The sequence below is a fragment of the Castor canadensis genome, chromosome 5 (assembly GCF_047511655.1).
Source record: "Castor canadensis chromosome 5, mCasCan1.hap1v2, whole genome shotgun sequence".
Lineage (NCBI taxonomy): Eukaryota > Metazoa > Chordata > Mammalia > Rodentia > Castoridae > Castor > Castor canadensis.
The window spans coordinates 182,316,310-182,336,403 of NC_133390.1; the positions used below are offsets into that span (position 1 = coordinate 182,316,310).

Below are 20,094 nucleotides of genomic sequence, written 5' to 3' on the forward strand. Positions count from 1 at the left end.
ACCTCATTGTTTTATAAATTTGCAATTTCATAATGACATATGATGTGCTCATTTGACATATGTATTTTTTTTTACTGAGATATCTGTTCAGAGATTTTTGCCCATTTTAAATTGTGCTGTTTGTTTTCTTATTATTGAATTTTAAGAATTCTTGAAAAGTTCTTTACCAGATATATGTTTTGTGACTATTTTCTTTCAGTCTGTGGCTTATCTTTTCATTTTTATTGTCTTTCACAGAGCAGATTTTTATTTTTTTTTTCCAGGACCAGGGCTTGAATTCAGAGCCTATAGCTTGAGGCACTCCACCAGCCCTCTTTTTTGTGTTAGGTATTTTTCAAGATAGGATCTTGTGAACTATTTGCCCTGGCTGGCTTTGAACCGTGATCTTCCTGATCTCTGTCTGCCTCCTGAGTAGCTGGGATTACAGGCATTAGCCACAGGTTCCCAGTCAGAGCAGAAGTTTTTAATGAAATTCAACTTATCATTTTTTTCATGGATTGATACACCTAAAAGTCAATAGAAAACCCAAGGTTAGTATCTTAGACTCCTATGTTATCTTCCAGAAGTTTTATGTGAAAAGCGTGAGAACTGTCTCTTCCCCTTTTATGTGAATATTTAGTTATTCTAGCATCATTTGTTGAAAATACTACCCTTTCTCCACTGAATTGTTTTTGCTCTTTTATCAAAGAAAAGTTGACTCTATTTGTGTGGGTCTATTCTGAGCTTTTGATTCCATTCCATTGATCAGTTTATTGTTTCACCAATACCACATTTTATTATTGTAATTTTATAGTAAGTCTTGAAATCAGGTAGTGTCAATTCTCAAATTTTATTTTTCTCCATCATTATCGTGTTGGCTATCCTTTTTTTTTTTTTTAACCTTTCCACATAAACTTTTAAAAAGAGTATAATCATTTATTTCCCGTTCATATCACAATCCATTCCAGGAAGAGTGGCTCTCTTACAGATGTTAACTCAGGGATCCAGGCTCCTTTCATCTTGTGATGCTACCCTGTCTTCTTCAACATGTATGCTACAAGTTGTGGTAGAAAGAAAGGGAGCTTGGAGGAGTGTGCAGTGAAGATGCTCATGGAACAGGCCTTTGCTTTTCACTCACAACTGGAACAAAAACAGTCTTGACAGATGGGTCTGAATGATACTTAGACTGCAGTCCATTACGACGGTCTTTCTGCTGAGGCCGAGAAAAGAGCTGAAAGGACTGCCAGGTGTGGATGTAGCGCTGGCCACCTGGGAAGCCAGGTGTTGGTGGGTGGTCCGGCAGGGGGCGGGGCTTGCAGCCATTGGTCCTCGTGCTACAGATGCTGGCATCCACCCTACAAGGATCTACCTCCCATCCCGTTTCCTCACTTCTGCCCCGTCGTCCCCAGGATCACTTGCACAGGGATGGTGTCCTGGTGTGACGTCCTCTCTTGGTCCTGTGCTCCCCCGCACCCCTGCCGATAGAGGACCCTTCTCCCGCCGAGACACCTACACCCCCTCCTCGTGTCGTCTGCCCTCGCGGTCACTAGACTGGGGACATCCTCTGCAACGACGGCGCAGCCAGAAGGGCAGGGATCCCGCCGGAGGGTTCGGCAAGTGCGCGGACAGGGGCAGGCCCACCCGGCGGTACCGGTGCAGGTGCCGTTGCCCCTTTAAGCAGGCCTGTCCCCATCCACCCCCCGCGGCGCACGCGCAGTCTGTCCGTTGAGTGCGCAGGCGCAGAGGCGGTGGCGGATGTTTACAGCGGCCGAGGTGCGAGTGGCGGCCGAGGTTGGAGTGGCGGCCGAGGTTGGAGTGGCGCCCGGGCCGCGGACGCAAGGGACCGGCCCGAGGAGCTGCTGTCGCGGCCCAAATCTGCGGGCCGCCGAGCGCGGAGGTAGAGCCGCAGCTGCTGTCACCCCTCGGCCCTTCCCCTCTCTCAGCTTCTCTCCCGTCCCGTCCCTGGCCACCCAAGCGTTTGGGCCGTCTCTTGGGGGGGGGGGTCTCCCCCAGCGTCCCCCTCCCCCAGTGTCTACCCCCATCATTTTGTACCCCACCATCCCTGTGTTTCCCTCCCCTAGACCCTCATCGTTTGCATTCTCCAGTATCTCCCCCAGTGTCACCCTCCCCCATCGCCTCAGCATCCCCCTTCCCCCAGTGTGTTCTGTCTCTTCCCCATCACCATCCCCCTCTTCTCCGGCGTCTGCCATCTTCCCCAGCTTTCCCGTCCTCCAACATCTCCATCCCCCCAGCATCTCTATCCCCTAGTATCTCCCCTAGCATCTCCCCCAGCGTCCCACTGCCCCACAACCTTCCCTAGCATCCCCATCCCCCAGCGTCTCCCCCTGTTATCTCTTCCAGCGTCCCCCTCCCCAGCATCTTTTCCCCAGCATCCTCCTTCCTCAGTACTCCCCTCCCCCAGCATCATCCCCCAGTGTCATTCCTCAGCATCAGGCTTGCCGCCCCCCTCCATCCCTGCACTTTGCTCACACTGTGGTATTTGTTTCTCTAGACCTGGAGCCTCTAAGTAGGCAATGTTTGCAGTTAGCTTAAGGCGAGTTAGGAGTCGACAAGGTTTGAAACAAATTCTTCCTTGGATGCTTTTTAGAAGATGACTCTATTACAGAGGAGAAGAGAATTGGCCAAAGTGCTCCGAAAAGGCCTTAAGTACCTGGGGAGAACTTGACTGGGCTTGGTCCTTTGGTTCTTAGGGACTCTGCCTTTCCCCTCAAATTAGTCATCTGAATATCTACTCCTCTGCACCTTGGCACTTGCACTGGTTGTCTTTGTTTTTGTTAATGAAGGAATCCTTAATGCTGGCTCCATTCTGGTGCTTGGTAGACTGTCATTCCAGAATGAGGTGCCTATGAAGTCTCAAAACTGGCTGCGCTTGGGGGAATAGAGGAGCCCACCCCAGGCTCTGCCCTTTCTCTGTCCTCCCTGAGACATGGCAGGGAGTGTTGTGAGAAAGATTTCCTGGTTGATATGAAGCTTTTCTATATGTTTAGTAGAAATTGTCTCCAAGATGTATCCTTGGTGAGGCTTTTGTCCAGAAAGAGGGAGCACAAACAGGGTACCTGTGGGTGACCTTCCCCTAGCACCTGTAAGAGTTCTGGTTTTCAAGATAAGAAAAATCAGGTTTTTTGCATTGTTTTGCTCACAGAATGATGGTTTTGAGTCCCTTTCCCCAACTGCAGTATCTCTGCAGGATATTTTAGAAGCAACATCAATCAATCAAGATTGGATGATGGGCCTCCTGTGTTTTCTGCCACACCTTGCACAGACCAAAATTGGGACCTCCATAGTTTTGTTTGTGTTGACACAAGTACAGTGAAGCCCTACTTGTCAATCATGCTGCTGTAGCTCAGTGAGTCTTCCTACTGTGCCCTGCAGTGGTGTTGGAGTACGTGGGTTACTCCTGGGTAGAGACTGTTAAGTATTTCAGCAAATAGTAAAGTGCAAGGTGCAATCAAAGGCATCCTAAGAATGCTTCTTCACTGTCACTTTGAGAAATTGGATTTGACTGGATTGCAGAGTCTGGTGTGATAGGATTATTATTATTTTTTTTTTGAGGCATGGTGACCAATCATGTTCACATCAGCAGTAGTCAATGATGTTTCTATATGAGGGAGTGTTCGATTGCCAGCTAGTAGTAAATAGCAGACACCAGTGTTTCCCTACATCCCATCAGTGCTAGTAGGGTTGCCCTGATTGTCAAAAGATTAACAAGTTGTGCTATGCAAAGAATGTTGCTCCTTGAGAATTTTAAAAGGTACATTGATGTGGTTATAAAACACAGGCCTTTGGCCAGACAGTCCTGGGTTTAATTCCAGCCTCTACATACACTGGTTGTGTGATTTTGAGCAAATTAACTGCTCAGCCTCAACTTGTTTCACATTGTGAAATTTAAATGAGGTCTTGACTGGCAGGTAGCAGTTAGAAAGAAAGGTGGTAGTTATTTTTACTAAAAAGCTGTCCTGATATGGAATAAGCTTTCAAAATGAGGAAAAATTCAAAATAAGTGATAGAAACTTAGTAGAATATATATTTGTGCTGTCTTCTAAAGATTGTAAAATGTTGGAGTTGAGATAGAATGACAGTATTATATACAGGCTTCAGGGCAAAGAAGTGACTTTCTTGATTTAATACTCAGTAGGATATATGATTTTTAAGTTATTTTCTTAAATAAACCCTTAAATATCCAATCACATGATTCTACTTTCAACCAGTCACCCTAATTTTAAGATGTGCTAGGCTAGCGGTATAGCTTCAGAACTAAGTGGCTTATCCAAGATTAAACCTGACCTCATTAGTACTTAATTCCATTACTCTGAGGGGTAGTTAAAGCCAGGCACTGTCATCTAACAAGGGTTCTGAAATATAATAGGAGGTGAAAATGCAATAATTGAATCATGATTTGAAAAAAAATTAATAAACAGTTCTCAAACCTTGATTATGAAGATTGAATATTCTACCATAAAATAGAAGAGAATTTGTGTCAAGATGTACTTGCACACATTTTGTTCACTGATTATAAGAAGCTGAAGATTCACATAGGTGGTGGTTTGTTTTCATTCCTAGGCTACTCTCCTACTGCTGTTACCATTTGAAAGTAGGGAGTCTCTCCCCTAGTGTTTCCTTGTTACCCTCATTCTGCCAGAGATGCAGAGGACTGTGAGGGGGGAGCCAGTGTAACTGTAGCAGTAGCAATGTTAAAGTTGTTATGAGACTGTTGCTGGTCCTCATGTGTTCTGATGGCCTTCTTCCCAATAGTTTTTGTCAGTATCATCACCTTGTATGCGGTAAAGCCGTTATTTTGGAAAAGTCACCAGGGTCAGTATAAAGGTAGGAAGATGTTTTCGAGGTTTCAGGGAGAGTAAGACCTCTCCAGGTGAAAGGACGTTTCCTGTGCATGGGTGAGGAAACATTGTGCTGTGATAGTGGGGCCCAAAAGGGCCATGTGCTGCACCTTTTTTTAAAGCCAGTTTGGGAGAAGGTAAGAAGTGTGCTTTTGAGAGAGCTGGGACAGCTTTATGGAACACACTTTGTTAGTGGGCCTTGGAAGTTCTGGTAGTAGCCCCTACTGGTAAGCTTTAGCCTTGAAACTGGTTTTGTGTTTGTTATAATAAGGAGTTTGAAACAATGTGTTCTATTTGGGAAGAGTTTTGTTCTCTTTGCCTAAATTTTGAGGCAAAAAAGTATCCAAACCAACAAATTCCAATGGACTGTTTGATTTTGGCAGGAATTAGTATGTATGTTGGGATGTAGAGGACACCACTTAAATTTGAACTACAGATAATACCAAATAGCTTTTTAGTAAATATTGGCTTGAATTTCTAATTAAACTGGAATTTTCTTTTAAATCTAGCATCTTTGGAGGGTGGGGTAGTTGTTTGTGAAAGATATTCCATATGTATTATTTTCAGAATTTAAAATTGGTATGTGTTTGGAGCCGTTATTGTTTTACTCTTACCCTTAATGTAAATAGTTCTTTAAATTTTAATTGTAGTCTTGCCTCAGTGTAATCTTGAACATGGGTGGCGCTGTCAGTGCTGGTGAGGACAACGATGAGCTGATCGATAACTTGAAAGAAGCACAGTATATCCGGACCGACCTGGTAGAGCAGGCTTTCCGAGCTATTGATCGTGCAGATTATTATCTTGAAGAATTTAAAGAAAATGCATACAAAGACTTGGCATGGAAGCATGGAAACATTCACCTCTCGGCCCCGTGCATCTACTCAGAGGTGATGGAGGCCCTGGATCTGCAGCCTGGGCTCTCCTTTCTGAACCTGGGCAGTGGCACCGGCTACCTCAGCTCCATGGTGGGCCTCATTCTAGGTGAGTATGGAAGGAGAGTCTGAAGTTCAGTGTATGAGGTGTCTCCTGGAACAGAAAATACAGTCAGCTGGTTGCATGCCTTGGTACAGGCCATGGCCTCCCACCAGTTGCCTGGACATAGTCCCTGGGTTGTGGGTGGCTGGATGAAACGCCTCTGTGGGCCTTGAGTTCTGTGGCGTGGGGTGCCTCCTGTTCCCTCTGACCTGGCTCTGCTGCACTCTGTTGTGGCCAATGTAAATCTTGACCTAATGTGATATCTTTATTTAATGTAATCACTGTTGTCCCTCCACTGAAGGTCATTAAAGTACTTTAGCAGTTGAAATTCTTCCCAGCAGTTTCTGTTTATTTTGTTCTTTAATACTAAATGAGTGATATCTGTAAGTTTATGTATTTTCTTTCTTTTTTTTTTTTTTTTCCAGTACTGATGTTTAAACTCACAGCCTTGTGCTTGCTAGGCAGGTGTTCCAGCCTTTCTTGCTGTAGGTATTTTTTTCAATAGGGTCTTGCATTTATGCCCAGGCCAGCCTGGACTTCAATCCTGTAGCTGGGATGACAGGCATGAGCCACCATACCTGGCTAAGTTTATTTATTTTCAAATTAATTTCAGGGATGAAAGAGATTTTAGAGGTTATCTTATTTTAGAGCCATTTAGGCTATTTTCCCAAAGAAACAGTTGTGAGAATGGATGTGTGAATACAGCCATTTCTGAAATTAATAACAGCAGTATTAGATAACTGAGGATATATTGAATTCCTACTTTGTGTAAAATGCTACAGTAACGGAACAAAATATGCTTTTATTCTGAGTGAGATAGAATGGGTTTACAGAGGAATGGATTTGTGCTGTGAAGGATCACTCTGGAAGAGGAGTCAGGTCTGGCTGCTGCAAGAAGTTGGATTAGAACCTCAGATAAGCTGGCACAGGTTGGCAGTATTTTTTGGTGTTAGAACTGGTAGGATTTGCTGATAGACTAACCAGTTGTGGTTGTGAAGAAACATCAAGAGTTTCCACAGTGTGCCAGACTTCACTCCTGTAGTCTCAGCTTACTTAGAGGTGGAGGCAGGAGGATCCCTTGAGCCCAACAGTTTGAAATCAGTCTGGGCAACATAGACTCCATCTCAAAAAGAAAAAGTTAATAAGAATGTTCACAGGGACCTTAAGTATTTTCAGTGTAAACTTCTGAATATTGAGTTTTTAGGTTATGTGGTTTGTGTGTTGTGTGAAGAATCCTTGGAATGTACATAATTGTTTTCTCTGTTTATAGTTGTAATAGTGACTTTGAAGACCCTAACAGTAACAACTGATTTTTGTAGATATAGAATGAAAATTCTGGTTTCTTTTTAGGCTCTAAACTATAGATTGCTACCTTTACACTTTAAAATGTGGGTGCTTTTATTTTTAGACTGTTTTTGACCTTAATTTGTCTTTGATTTAGACTGTTGTAGTTTCTGTGTTTTGAGAAAAAACAGTGTCCAGATTATTTATCCTATCATTGTTTGTACCTGAAAAATTGGAAGAGTCTTAGTTAAAGTAGTATTTTGGGGGGAACAGATGATAATAATGGCCAGAGTAGAAATTCTATTGAATAGACCCAACATGCGTAGGAAAAGATGGTTTAAGATTGGAGTGGCCTGTTGCACTTGACACTACAAGAGGCAATGAAGAAAGAGTTTATGATTTGCTGTTGCTGCTTCTGTTTTCTGAGTCTCCTGTTTACTGGGGATTGTGTTAGCTGTGGTAGAGGAGAGGTCTGCATGAAGGAAAGCCTTGTCACTTGTGTGGTGTATTTGGAGGAAGAAGCTTTGGGGTGTGCTCTCATCACAGATGTGTTGGTGGGACCATGGTCTGGGTCTAGATGTAGCAGCTTATTCATCCTTTTTGCCACCTCAAAAACATGACTGCAGAGTGAAAACCCCATTGGTCTCCCAGGGCCTCTGAGGTGAGGTCTGAAGTCTCTAACAGAGATCCTCTCTGACCCCCTTACCTTTACCTGGTCTGTACTTCATCTCATCTCAGTTATATTCTGTGGGCTCCTCTCCTCTTTGTCCAGGGTTCTCTTTCCTTTGTTCTTATGAAGAAGGGGCAGGGAGTGATGATTCATGAGGTAATGTGCCAAAGTAATGAGGATTTAAGTCACTGAATTGTGGAAGGTCTTGAAAGTTTGGAATAATGGTGGACTTGATGTTGTAAATAGTGAATGTAGGATTTCTCATGGAGGATGTGTCTTGATGATGGGATTTTAGCAGTAGCGCTATGTGTGAGAGATATTGGGGGAAAAGAGCAGGGAGTCTTGGCCTGGAATTTGGGCTGTGGCACTAGGTGATCACATGTACCTAGGAGGCAAAGGGCAGATGTGGGGATGCATAAACAGTTGCTCATTCACCAGTGTTTCTGTTGGACTGCAAGATTGAGTGGTGCACTGTGACAAGTAGGTATGTCTGCTAAATAAAGTTCTGTACTTCCTGTTGTTTTTTACATGCAGAGTTAAAAAAATTGAGATGTAATTTACCAATAGTGAAAGAACAAGCTTGCTGGAAGTGTGGCAGTTGGTGGATTTTAATGTACATGTCTGCCTCCACATAAGCACCATCCAGAACAAGGTGCAGACAAGGCTTTCATGCCCCTCCTCTATGGCTCCATCATTCATTGCAGTGTTGAGTAGAGCCTGGGTTGAGCTCCATGAGAATAGTTCCACAACATTAGATGGAGAGGCATCTAAGCTTTGTATCCATAGACTATTCTCTGCTTGCCCAGATCCAACCTAGAGGTAGTTTTATGCTTTCATTGTCAGGGGTCTTGTACATTTTCTCACAGTTTTATTTCACTTATGAATATATTTCTTTTGATTTAAAAAAATGACTTTGAATCAGAGTTTCATTTTAATGATTAAAGCCTATTTTGTGAGGCTTATTACAATGGTCACATCTGAGTGTTTTGGGGAACTTTCTATGGAAAACAGAATCATCTTAAATGTTATCTCTGGACAAACCAAGGTGAGGCCTATGCCAGTTTCATTTGCAAACATTTGTTTCTTCTTTAATTTATCAGTAAGACCCTGAACTCTTGTCTTTTCATTTTCAAATGATTCTTTAAATGTTTGAGAGAGGCCTAGACATCAGAACAAATACTGTGTTTTGGGTGGGGACTACTATATACATTGAAAGACTCTCTTGGGTGGTTTTAGGCCTAAGAATGTGCTGAGATTTTAAAATCTTGTGAATTTCTGCAATTATATAGGCTAAATCAATCATGCAATTAATAAAGTTGAGAGAGAGGAAAAAAAAGTGAGCCAGAGTTCTTGCCCTAGTCCTAAAAGCTTTATTATTCTCAAACCTTTTAGGTCCTTTTGGTGTGAACCATGGTGTGGAGCTTCATTCAGATGTGATAGAGTATGCAAAGCAGAAATTGGACTTCTTCATCAGAACAAGCGATAGCTTTGACAAGTATGATCAGATGCTACTCATTGGGTCAGAGGGTCTGAGTTACAATTTAACAAACTTGATCAGATAGAAAGAAGTCAGTTTAGTAGCGTGCATATGCCAGAAAATGGTTAAACTGTGGTTGGATGATCCTATGTTATATGTGTGCTATGCTAATTACTGTTTTAATGTTGTGTGGTTTTAAGGGCTTTAGGTTTTATAACTATAAAATCTGTATAAAGATAATTTTCCACCAGTATACGAGAAGAAAACAAAATTTTCATTTTGTTCAATTTTCATGTTTCCAAAACTTTTTGAATCATCTGATTGTTTCTAAAATAAAATTGTTGCACTTTCAGTAAACAGCTTATGTAGGTAGCTCTTACCATTTTAAAATAAGGCATTAAAGTTCTCATTTTAAGGATTGAAATTTTCACTTTCTTTTCTTGGCAGTAGTAGGTTTTGAACACAGGGCCTTGCATTTGCTAGGCATGTGCTCTACCACTTGAGCTGTGCTCTCAGCCACATATGGATTAAAATTTTCAGACCAACAAAATGTGCTTTTCCTTTTTCTCCCCTGTCAAACAGTAGATTTAAATATGGTGATGAATGCTATAAAAACAATAAATAGATGACTGGATGTTGCTTTAAATTTGGATCATGCTTATAACATTCACTTTCATTGTGTTTTGTTTGGACTTTCTAGAGTTCTGTTTATGTAATTAATTATTTTTAGAAGTGTGGCTTCAAGCTTCTAGCTCTGGAAACTGTGTTACCTTGTTCTGATATTTTGTAATTAAAACACAACTTGCGGTTAGCATAGATTTGCTATATGGACTTGTTACAATGTGATACATTCAGTTACAGAAAACATTTTTTTCCTTCTAGGTTTGACTTCTGTGAACCTTCCTTTGTTACTGGCAATTGCCTGGAGATTTCTCCAGATTGTTGTCAGTATGATCGTGTGTACTGTGGGGCTGGGGTACAGAAAGAACATGAAGAATACATGAAGAATCTTCTCAAAGTTGGAGGGATCCTTGTGATGCCCCTGGAAGAGAAGGTCAGATTCTCTTCACAGCTGACATTTCTGTACATGTCTCCCAAGGTCTTTTCCAGGCACTTATGTATATTTATCCTTGTAACGTTTTTTGCCATTTCACAAATTACAAAAAAGAAGCAGATACAGGAGTGGGAACTTGCCCAGGTCATACAGAACTTAGGTGGGACCAGGATCTGGCTCAGGTGCTTGTGGCCTTTTCCTCACCTCCGTTCTTTCTCACTCCTGTTCCTCTTTTCCCCTTTCCTCCTTCCCATTTTTCTCCCCTCCTTTCTTCTCTCTCCTTCTCTTCATCCCAGCTATCCTAATTTTTAATTCTAATTGTTCTGTTTTTTTTCTAGTTTGTTTTGTTTTTTTGAGACGGGGTCTCACTGTGTTGCCCAGGCTGGCTCCAAACTCATGATCCTCCCACCTCAGCCTCTTGTGTATATAGGCATGTATCACCATGCCTGGCCTATCAGAATTATATATAAATATTTCAGAAATATATATAACATCAGAGTTATTATATTTAAACTCAAAGTAATTCTATTTTGTTAGTCTGTTTGTTAAATACCTTGATGGGAAATATTTTGAAGGAATTCCTGCTTTGTGGGAATTTTGTCCAAGTTTACTATTTGGTAATGCATGTTTGTTTGATAGTGTGTTTCATTGTGAAAAACGTAAAAACAAGGAGCTCGGTCCAACATTCATTGATCACTAGGAAGAAATACTTTCAGTAACAATTACTAGGAAAAATAGAAATGACAAAAATTAGGAGATTGTGCACTTTTATGCAATTTTTAAATGTTAGCATTTCAAAATTATTAATCAAAACTAATATTCAGTTTAGAAAATGTAGAATATATGAAAATGAAAAACTCTCACAGTCCGTAACCTAATGAGTATTAGTGTGTGATTCTTATTGTGTTTTTAATTGTATTTGTACTTTTTTGAAAGGATTACTGGACATACTGGTTCATGAATATAGAATTCATGAATATAATTTTAAGTCATTTAACTTTTGGTATCTTTTTTCTTTCATGAAGGCCACTGACTTTATTGATCTAAAAAACTTTACAAGGATAGTAACTGTTCTGCCAAAAAAAGGAGCCAAATGGCATCAAATATACTGGGGGAGGAGGGGTTGAACAGGACCTAGGAATCCACTCAGGAAGGCTGGTAACTGTCCCATGGAACTGGCAGGGGAAGGAGTTAGGGTAATGCACGCAAGAGTGAGAATTCCAAGAAGGTGGAAATGGTGGGGGAGAACTTGCAAAAGACCCTGGAGTGCATGGGAGGTGAGTGTAGGAACAGCAGTCTTTTCTTTGTAGAAGGCAGGAATGAGCCTCCACTCAGCTTTAAACTCTGGAGACTCAACATGGGGATGGGGGCTGGGGGCTTCCTAGAGAGCATCACAAGAAGGCATCACATCACTCTCAAAGGCACCCAAAGCAGTCCCAGGACTGCTTGGTATTGGTGCCACACATATCCTTCAGCCATTTCCTGGAAGAGGTCTTCATCTTTCTTTAGCACCAGAAACTGACCAAGAACCACATAGGCCTTGTAAAAGCCCCTTTCCTTCAGCTTCTTGCCCAGGACTTTGCCAATTCCGGCCAGGCTCCCCACTGGCTTTTCCTCCGTGGGCTGTGCCACAAAGTCTCGGTATTTTGTGGAGGTTGTCATCTTGATTGGTCTTAATTGGCAGCTCTGGCTCCCGTAACTGCTCCTTCTGCCACTCAGCGGCTCCCATCGGTACCTCTAGCCACTAGAACCTCAGTATTATTTTAATGCTTACAAGTAGCTGTTGAATCATTGGTCAAGTTTGTTAACTGGCTCCTGTTACTGAGCATTAGGCAAGGTATGTTTTTTAAATTCTTTTGTAGTACTGGGTTTTGAACTCAGGGTCTTCACCTTGAGCCACTCTAGCAGTCCTTTTTTGTGATTGGTTTTTTTCCGAGATGAACTTGTTTCCCGAGGTTGGCTTCGAACCGTGATCCTCCTGATCTCTGCCTCCTGAGTAGCTAGGATTACAGGTGTGAGTCACTGGCACCCAGCTCCAACGTATGGTATTTTGTGGTTACTTAGGGTTATGTAAAGGCATTAGTGAATATCCCTAATTTAAAACAATTTAAAATATTTTAGTATGTATCTGTAAAAGACTGGTTTTTTGGGTTTTTTTTTTTTTTTTTTTGTGATACTGGGGATCAAATCCAGAGCCTTGTTCATGCTAGGCAAACACTTAACCACTTAGCTACATCCCCAATTTAAAGACTTTGTTTATAAACATCATACAAAGCCATTATCACCCTTAAATTAATAGCAATTTGTAATATCTTCAGATATCTAATGTTCAGTTTTTCATATTATCTCAAATACTTCTTTAATACTTTGCTTGAAAGAAGGTCCTACTTAAGGTTCATCTGTGGCATTTGGTTGATAGATCTCTAAGGTGTTTTGTAATTATAGGTATTCCTTTTTTTTTTTCTCTTTTTTCTTTGGAATTTATTAGTTTAGTGAGTCAGGTAATTTGTCTCACACATTTCGTACAGTCTGAATTTTGCACATTATGTATCTCTGTGGTGATGTTAGATGTTCTTCTGTCCCCAGTCTATATACTGATAGTTGGGTCTAGAAACTTGATTAGGTTTATGTTTGATACGCTTTGAGAGAGGAGAATATTTACTAGGTGTTTAACTGTGCAGTCGTCATCCCTCAGTATCCACAGGGATACTCTCCACCCAGGATACCAAAATCCACAGATGATAAAAGTCCCCCCACTTTTTTTTTTGGTAGTGGTACTGGGGTTTGAACTCAGGGCCTCTTACTTGCTAGGCAGGCACTCTACCACTTGACTATTCCACCAGCCCGATATAAGTCCCTTTTATAAAATAGTGTAGTATATTTTTAGCATATAACCTGTGCACCTCCTCCCATATACTTTAAATTATCCCTAGATTATTTTTGATATCTAGTACAATGTAAATGCTATGTGAATAGTTGTTTGCTGCATTGTTGAGGGAATAATGACAAAAAGTCTGTAATGTTCAGTACATACACCATTTTTTTCTGAATATTTTTGATAGATGGTTGAATCTGAATGCATAAACCTCAGCTTCAGAGGGTTAGCTCTGCTTGCGTAGGCACATCAAGCCTGTTGTCTGTTTTTGTCTTGGTCTATTATTTCACTAAGTGCTGTAGAATAATACATTTCATATCCATCCTTTCTTTATTTTGTAGCTATTTACTTCTGTTAATAGAAAACCCCTCATTATTGATTTGGTAACCCTGAGGTACACTTTATATAAGAGACGCAGGTTGAATTTTGATTCTTAATCTTTGCTTATTAATTTTCTCAGTAACTTGGTTTTCTGGCATCTGTCCAAGATGGTGTCTATTGAAGCTACGTTTGCTTTTAGTATCATTACGAATTCACGGATGTAAGCATTTTAATCATGACGCCATCCTCAGGGAAACTCAAATTGTCCCATCTTTGGCCTGAGCCTCTTTAGCTTGGCCCTTGAGCTTTGATAGAGCTTCAGTAGTTTGCGATTGCTGTGCTCTTTTCTGTTAAGAGAAGATCCATGTTTCATTTTAATGTGAAATTGGTATCTAGGGAGCACACCTGGAGCCCAGCAGGGCTTATTGATACTGAATTTGTGTTTTTGGTGAATTTGTAGAGCCAGGACCCACAGACATACGTGGGCAGTTTTGCTCTGTTTGGAGATAAAAATGCACCATGACTTCCACCTGGCAATTTCCAACCTGAAATCAGAACCAGGTGCTTTTTGACCTCTGCAGTCTTGGTAGCAGTGTCACTTTCCCCTCTCTCTGTGACATTTGTTTGCAGCACAGAGTCACCACAGCAGTGACCACCAGCAGGCTGATTTCTGAAACTAGTTCAAGATTTGATTTCTTTTAAAATTTTTATTTGTTGTGATGATGGGGATCAAATTTAGGGCCACTCATATTCTTTACCACTGAGCTATACCCCCAGGCACAATTTTACTTCTCTTTTGGCCTTTTATCCCCCATACTGTTCCACTGGACAAGTACAATGTAATTAAAGTCTCTCAAAGTCGCTTTTTATTTCCCTGTAAGGTTATGACACCAACCTGACACACAGCTCATTCGTTAACTTTTCTTTCAGATATTAGGAATTGCCATTCTAGGTTTTGAATTTTATGAAATATCTACAAGGCTCCAAAGTTTAAAATAAAGAACACTCAGAATTTCTGTTCAACCATGTCCCTGTACTCTTCTCCTTCACCTATCAAGTAGGTGACCAGTTAAAAATTTTTTTTTGCTTTTATTTTATCTCTTTATTTAAAGCCATATGTAAGAAAACATACCTCTTTATATGAGATAAGGGCTTATAGTTTTCTTACAGGCTTTATATGTATTTTATTGGTTTCTAAGTAGTGGATATTTACTATATCATGAAATATTTTCCCTTTTTGTTGTCCCTTTTTAAATCTTTTGTTGGTGCATAAGAATGTGTTTTAATGATGGCTGTTTCAGCTCTTTCCAACCTTTTTTTTTTTTTTCTGTTAAAAATAATGCTTCCAGGAAGAGTTTCAGCACACGTCTTTTTGTGAATATTTTTTTGCATCCGTGATCTTCTCCAGATACAATTTGAAAAGTAGAAGTGCTTGGTCAAAGGCTGCACTTTGTAAAACTGCTCTTTCAAAGGTAGTACCATCAGTAGCATGAGCAAAGAGCTGATATGAGTGCTTGCTGACTGCTGCCTGTGTGGCCCCTGCTGATTTCCTGGGCAGTAGTATGTGGTGGGGCTGAGGTACCCCACCTTTGCTTTTTCTTGTGAGGGCATATTTTTTAATTTGTCCTATAGATATTTTAAATATTTAAATATTTTACAAATATTTGTGCTGCATTTTGCATTGAACTTTTTTTTGGAATAATTTTATCTTTAGATTAATTTGAGGATTGTGGACATCCTTAAAATATTTAATCTCTTATCTAGAATATGAAATGGGTTATAGTTTTATTAGAGGTCTCACACATCATTTGTTGATTTCCATTTGAATTCTCCTTTTAAAATGTTTTTGAAAAATTTTTTGCTGGTATGTTCTTACATTGATTAACTTGTTGATATTTACTTCATAAATGGCTATTTAATCCTTTTACAGTATCTTAGTTTTAGAGGATTTGCTGGCTTAGATATTTTTAGAAAAGACTAATAATACATAATCTTAGCAATACTAGAGCTATTTAGGGCAAGTGTCCTATGTCACATGCAACACATGGAGGCTGTGTTGTGTAATTGGATTCTCTGACCCTAGTACTTTGACCTACACTGTCATGTGTTAGCCAGTGAATCTCATATTCCTGAGGTATGGTCAGGGTACGCTCCTCCTGGGAGTGTGAGGACATTTGCCTAGGTATCCAGGGTGACATGTTTGTATTAAAAAGATCACAATGGAACTGCAGCAAGATCTGGCATTCAGGCCTCTCAATACTGTTGTTTCAGGAATGTCTGTGTGGTTACATTCCCAGAAGCAGCAAGTGGGTTCGGATTCTATGTGGATTGGGGCATTGTGGTTATTGTGTGTCTTCAGTTATTTTTACCTCAGGATCACTGTTCCTTCAAGTTACCCCCAACCACTGACTGATTGAGAAGTACAGAATGTTGTCTGATAGGAATTCCCACCTTCCTGATCTGATTATTTCCTCTTATAGTCATTTAAATAGCTTCTCTATCATATTTTAGGTCTAGGGGCTTGAGTATTTTTGCAAGAATATTCATAGGTCAGCTGTATTCCATACCACATTACATTAGGAGTCCATATTGTCAGGCTATTTCATTTTAGATTTTATAGTAATTATTACACTTAAATATAAATCATCTAGTAACAGAATCTTTTGAATATTCTCAATTTGTCTTTGGGATAGTTGACCAAGATAACACGTACAGGCCCTTCTGCTTGGGAAACCAAAAAGATTCTGGCTGTTTCCTTCGCCCCTCTGGTCCAGCCCTGCCACTCAGAGTCGGGAAAGTCCAGACTTGTCCAGCTACGTGAGTATATGCACCCTACTTTTCTGTCAGATATTTTAATTTCATTAGAATTAGAAAGGAAACAAAATTCATAAGAAAACTTTTGATATTAAAGAGTATTTGCTCCCCACTGAAACCTTAAAACTATACAAAGGATTTTAGGCCTTTTAAAATAATCTCTTTTTAAGCACATCTTAGGTTATTTTAGCCTTCTTTTAAATCTACAAAGTGCTATTGCTGATCTTGCCTTTGAGAGCAGTGGATTGTACAAAAAGAGTACTAGTCCTACCATGTGGGAAACTCACAGTTTGCCCTGTCTGTTGTGAGAGTAATGGCACCTGAGTCACAGAGCATATGGTTCCCAGAGCACCTGGCTTCTGCTGCCACATGGGCAGACAGAGGGTAGAGAGCATGTTCCATGTATCTGCTGTGCATGCATGGGAGGTTGTGGAGCCTCACACTCTGAGCCTTTGGTTTACATCTTCAGGGTGCAGACCCAGCAAATAACTTGAGCCAGGGAAGCATTTGTCGTAATGTTTTATAAGTTAAACATTTACACAGAAGTGGGAATTTGAGTTGATTTAAAATAAAAGTATTTAGCATTCTCTCTGATCATTAAATAATTTTGGAATATACAAAGATAATTTTGAAAGGTGATATATTTTTGTGAATTCCTTCAAGACATGTTTTTCAGTTTGTGAGGAATCACTTATTGAATGGTCATGCTTTACTCAGTATAAATCTTATGATATAGAAAAGGTCTTAAAATTTGTTAACAAGCAACAGTGGAATGTTCAAAGGGGTTGGAAGGACCAGAGAAGATTTAAACAAACCTTATCATGGAGGATGATATTTGTGTTTTGTTCTTCAATATGAAAAGGAATTCCCTAGTGAGAGAAGAGTGGGGAGTGTTAGCAGAGGCAAAGCAAAATTAAGGGTGCCCAGTCCCCAGTGTGGTCTGAGTCAGGGTGTGTGGGAGAAGCTAGATGGGTATATAGGCCAGATTTGGATTTACCACATGTTCTGTGGAGAACTGAGATGTTTTAAATGAAGATGCAGTACATCTGTATCCTGTATAACCTTGCTGGTCAGTGGGAGGGTGAAAATCCTTCAGATGCATATTCTGAAAATCTCTGCAGAGAAAGCTCTTTAAACAATAGCTGTACCAGCTCTGGAGCTGTAGCAGTATTGTATTGTCCACCCTGAGATGCTCATTTTGGGGTGAGGTCTTCAAAGCTAATGTTGGGTGATAAATACTCATATGTGCTAGTAAGGGTTCGTGAGATGAACAGTCCTTTTCATCTGCACTTTTATTTTCCTAGGCCAGTTGATGAACACAGTAGAATAGAGAGGCCACATGAGTAAAGACCATGCATAGTGAGGCTGTGTGGCTCAGACATGCATTGCATGGGTCACCTCTCAAGTTAGATATGAGGCAGAGCAGAGGCAGCAACCAGTCAGGAAGTAGAATTTTCTAGGTGAGGGACAAAGGTTGAGACAACACTGGACTCTGGTGGAAAGGGTTCAGGGACATGTGGCTTTTCTGAGGATGGACATGAGAACTTGAGGGATCCATTGTCTTTTTGTAGCCATGCTGTGGGAGAAGCTCAGGATCTAGTCAGTACTGGGTAGAACACGGGGAACTGGTCCCTCCTACATAAAGCCACAGAGTGGCATCCTGAGAGAGGAGCATGGTGGACACTGGAGCCTTGGAGACATCATGAATCCTGATGGAAGAGGAGGAGCCAGAAGGAGGGCTCCTAAGGACAGTAAGCTGAGTCAGCTGTGCCCAACTGGCCCTCAAAGCTGGAGGTGGCAGAGCTGACACGGAGAAGCCTGATGGACTGTGAGGGATTGTTTCAGCTTCTTGAGGGGACAACTAGATAGCATCCAGAGCCTTCTGGAATGAATCTTGGAGTTGGCGAGGACAGGACAGATAGCAGGCTGTTGATGGGTGGAGACATGGCCTAGGTGCCTAGTGGAGTGGTGAGAGTGCAGGTGGAGGCACTGTGAGAGAAATCCTGGAGAAGAGAGGAAGAGAAGAGAGGGTCTTTTATCCTCTGGAAAGAGAAGTAGGAGAGGAAGGTTGATGTTGATAAAAGGGGCAGAAGATGCTACTTGTTCTGTGCGTGGGATACAGGCCTGTGTTCCTTGAGGACAATGGAGATTGTTGGGTTCTGTGCAGGCTCTTTGATTTTGGTAATAAATGTCTTAGCTGGCACAACTCGCCTATAGTGTGGATTGCTATTTGGAGAAGTTGGGTACTGGAGGGGAAAAGTGGTATGGATTTTCTGTTTAATGTATCTAAACAAGTGACCACTCATTCCTTTCCCTTTGAGAAAATCCTTATTTATTACTATGTGTGTATTGCCTGCAGTAGATTGTGAACCTTACTTTCCAAATGTTCTTTTTCCTTGGTGTGCTTTGTAGTTTTTGTTTTTCTTAATATTTAGATTTGCCTATTCCAATTTAAAAACCACTATGACAACATTAAAATAGATGAAAGAATATTGGAGGCACATGTTACTATTGGATGGGCATTAATGCATGAGTGAACACAGTAAACAGTGACTGAGCCATCAAAAACAAACCGCATGGTTTTAATTTTGCCACGAACTGGCCAAGTAGTACTGCATTCTTTCCTTTTCAGAGCTATGAAGTAGTGTATCTAGAAATATCTTTCGGAACATACCATACGAATGCAAATTAGAGCTCTAATTGACGTTTGCTTAGCATAGTCTCATCTCAGGTTCTGTGACTGTTGCCGCGAATTAGCGGCCTAGGGCTCTGGCCGTTTCTCACGGCTCTGCCGCTCCTCCCTGCCGCTCCTCCTTGCAGCGCCTCCCGCCGTGCGCAGCCTGCAGGACTTGGCCCGCATCGCCATCCGCAGCACCATCAAGAAGGCCATTCGCCAGGAAGCGGCCAGCAAGGGCGCCAATGGACTGAAGAGCACGCCCAGGTTCAAGCGAAGGCGAGTCCGCCGCCGGCGAATGGAAACGATCGTGTTTCTGGACAAGGAGGTCTTCGCTAGTCGTATTTCCAACCCCTCCGACGACACTAGCTGTGAGGACTTGGAAGAGGAGCGGCGGGAGGCTGCGGAGAGGACCACGCGGGAAGCCACCAAGCCTGATCCGCCAGTGAACTTCCTCCGCCAGCGGGTCCTGAGCCTCCCACTGCCAGATCCCCTCAAGTACTACCTGCTTTACTACAGAGAAAAGTAAATTTCCCGTTTGAAAGGGGAAGTGGGGAAGGAGTCCGATCTGCCACCTGTCCACTGCCAGTTTGAAGCTGGTGCCTTGGAAGGGAGCCACCGGCCTCCTCCACCTTGTGGTTTTCCTTCTGTGGTTCGTGATTTTCCTCTAAAACTTCAGTTCAACGGTGTGATGTGTTTAAACATAGTCCAACGAGACGCACACTGCATAGAGGAGTGTTTTCCTGAAGCTTTACTGACGCTCTGCTGCGAGCTGGAGCCTGTTTGTCATCTGTCCCTGATGCCTGGGGCACCTTACACATCACCCATGCACTGAATCCGAACCGCCTACGTGAGGCAAAGCACGAGCCTGACAATGAGGAATATCTTTTCTTGGTGTGATATGCCGCTGTCCTTGGTGTGATATTCACTGTGAGTCTGAATTTTATGGTTTCAGTCTCATAATTACTGGCACCGAATTCTTCTGAACTTTTTAGTTTTCTATTGAAAAGCCCTCTCTTATTTTAACCAAACAAATTGAAACTTATATGAATTGTCAGCTCTAATTTTTAAAAAGGAAAAATGTGATTGGAGACGAGTAAAAGTATCAAACT

The 20,094-nt window shown here is 41.5% G+C and overlaps 1 protein-coding gene and 1 pseudogene across 5 annotated transcripts in view; one reads left to right on the plus strand and one right to left on the minus strand.

The window, feature by feature from the left end:
* The first annotated feature begins 1,378 nt into the window (after positions 1 to 1,378).
* The window catches only part of Pcmtd2 (protein-L-isoaspartate (D-aspartate) O-methyltransferase domain containing 2), a 20,453-nt gene continuing 1,737 nt past the window's right edge, over positions 1,379 to 20,094 (plus strand). Inside the window, exons 1-6 of one of the 5 annotated variants that reach the window (XM_074075214.1) lie at positions 1,379 to 1,876; positions 5,489 to 5,819; positions 9,160 to 9,262; positions 10,127 to 10,298; positions 16,188 to 16,311; positions 18,744 to 18,934. In XM_074075214.1, the coding sequence (XP_073931315.1) occupies positions 5,513 to 5,819; positions 9,160 to 9,262; positions 10,127 to 10,298; positions 16,188 to 16,311; positions 18,744 to 18,763 (726 nt within the window). In that variant the 5' untranslated portion in view covers positions 1,379 to 1,876; positions 5,489 to 5,512 and the 3' untranslated portion in view covers positions 18,764 to 18,934. The other 4 variants (XM_074075213.1, XM_074075215.1, XM_074075216.1 and 1 more) reach the window with 4 other exon arrangements.
* Positions 11,690 to 11,960, minus strand: LOC141423448 (barrier-to-autointegration factor pseudogene; annotated as a pseudogene).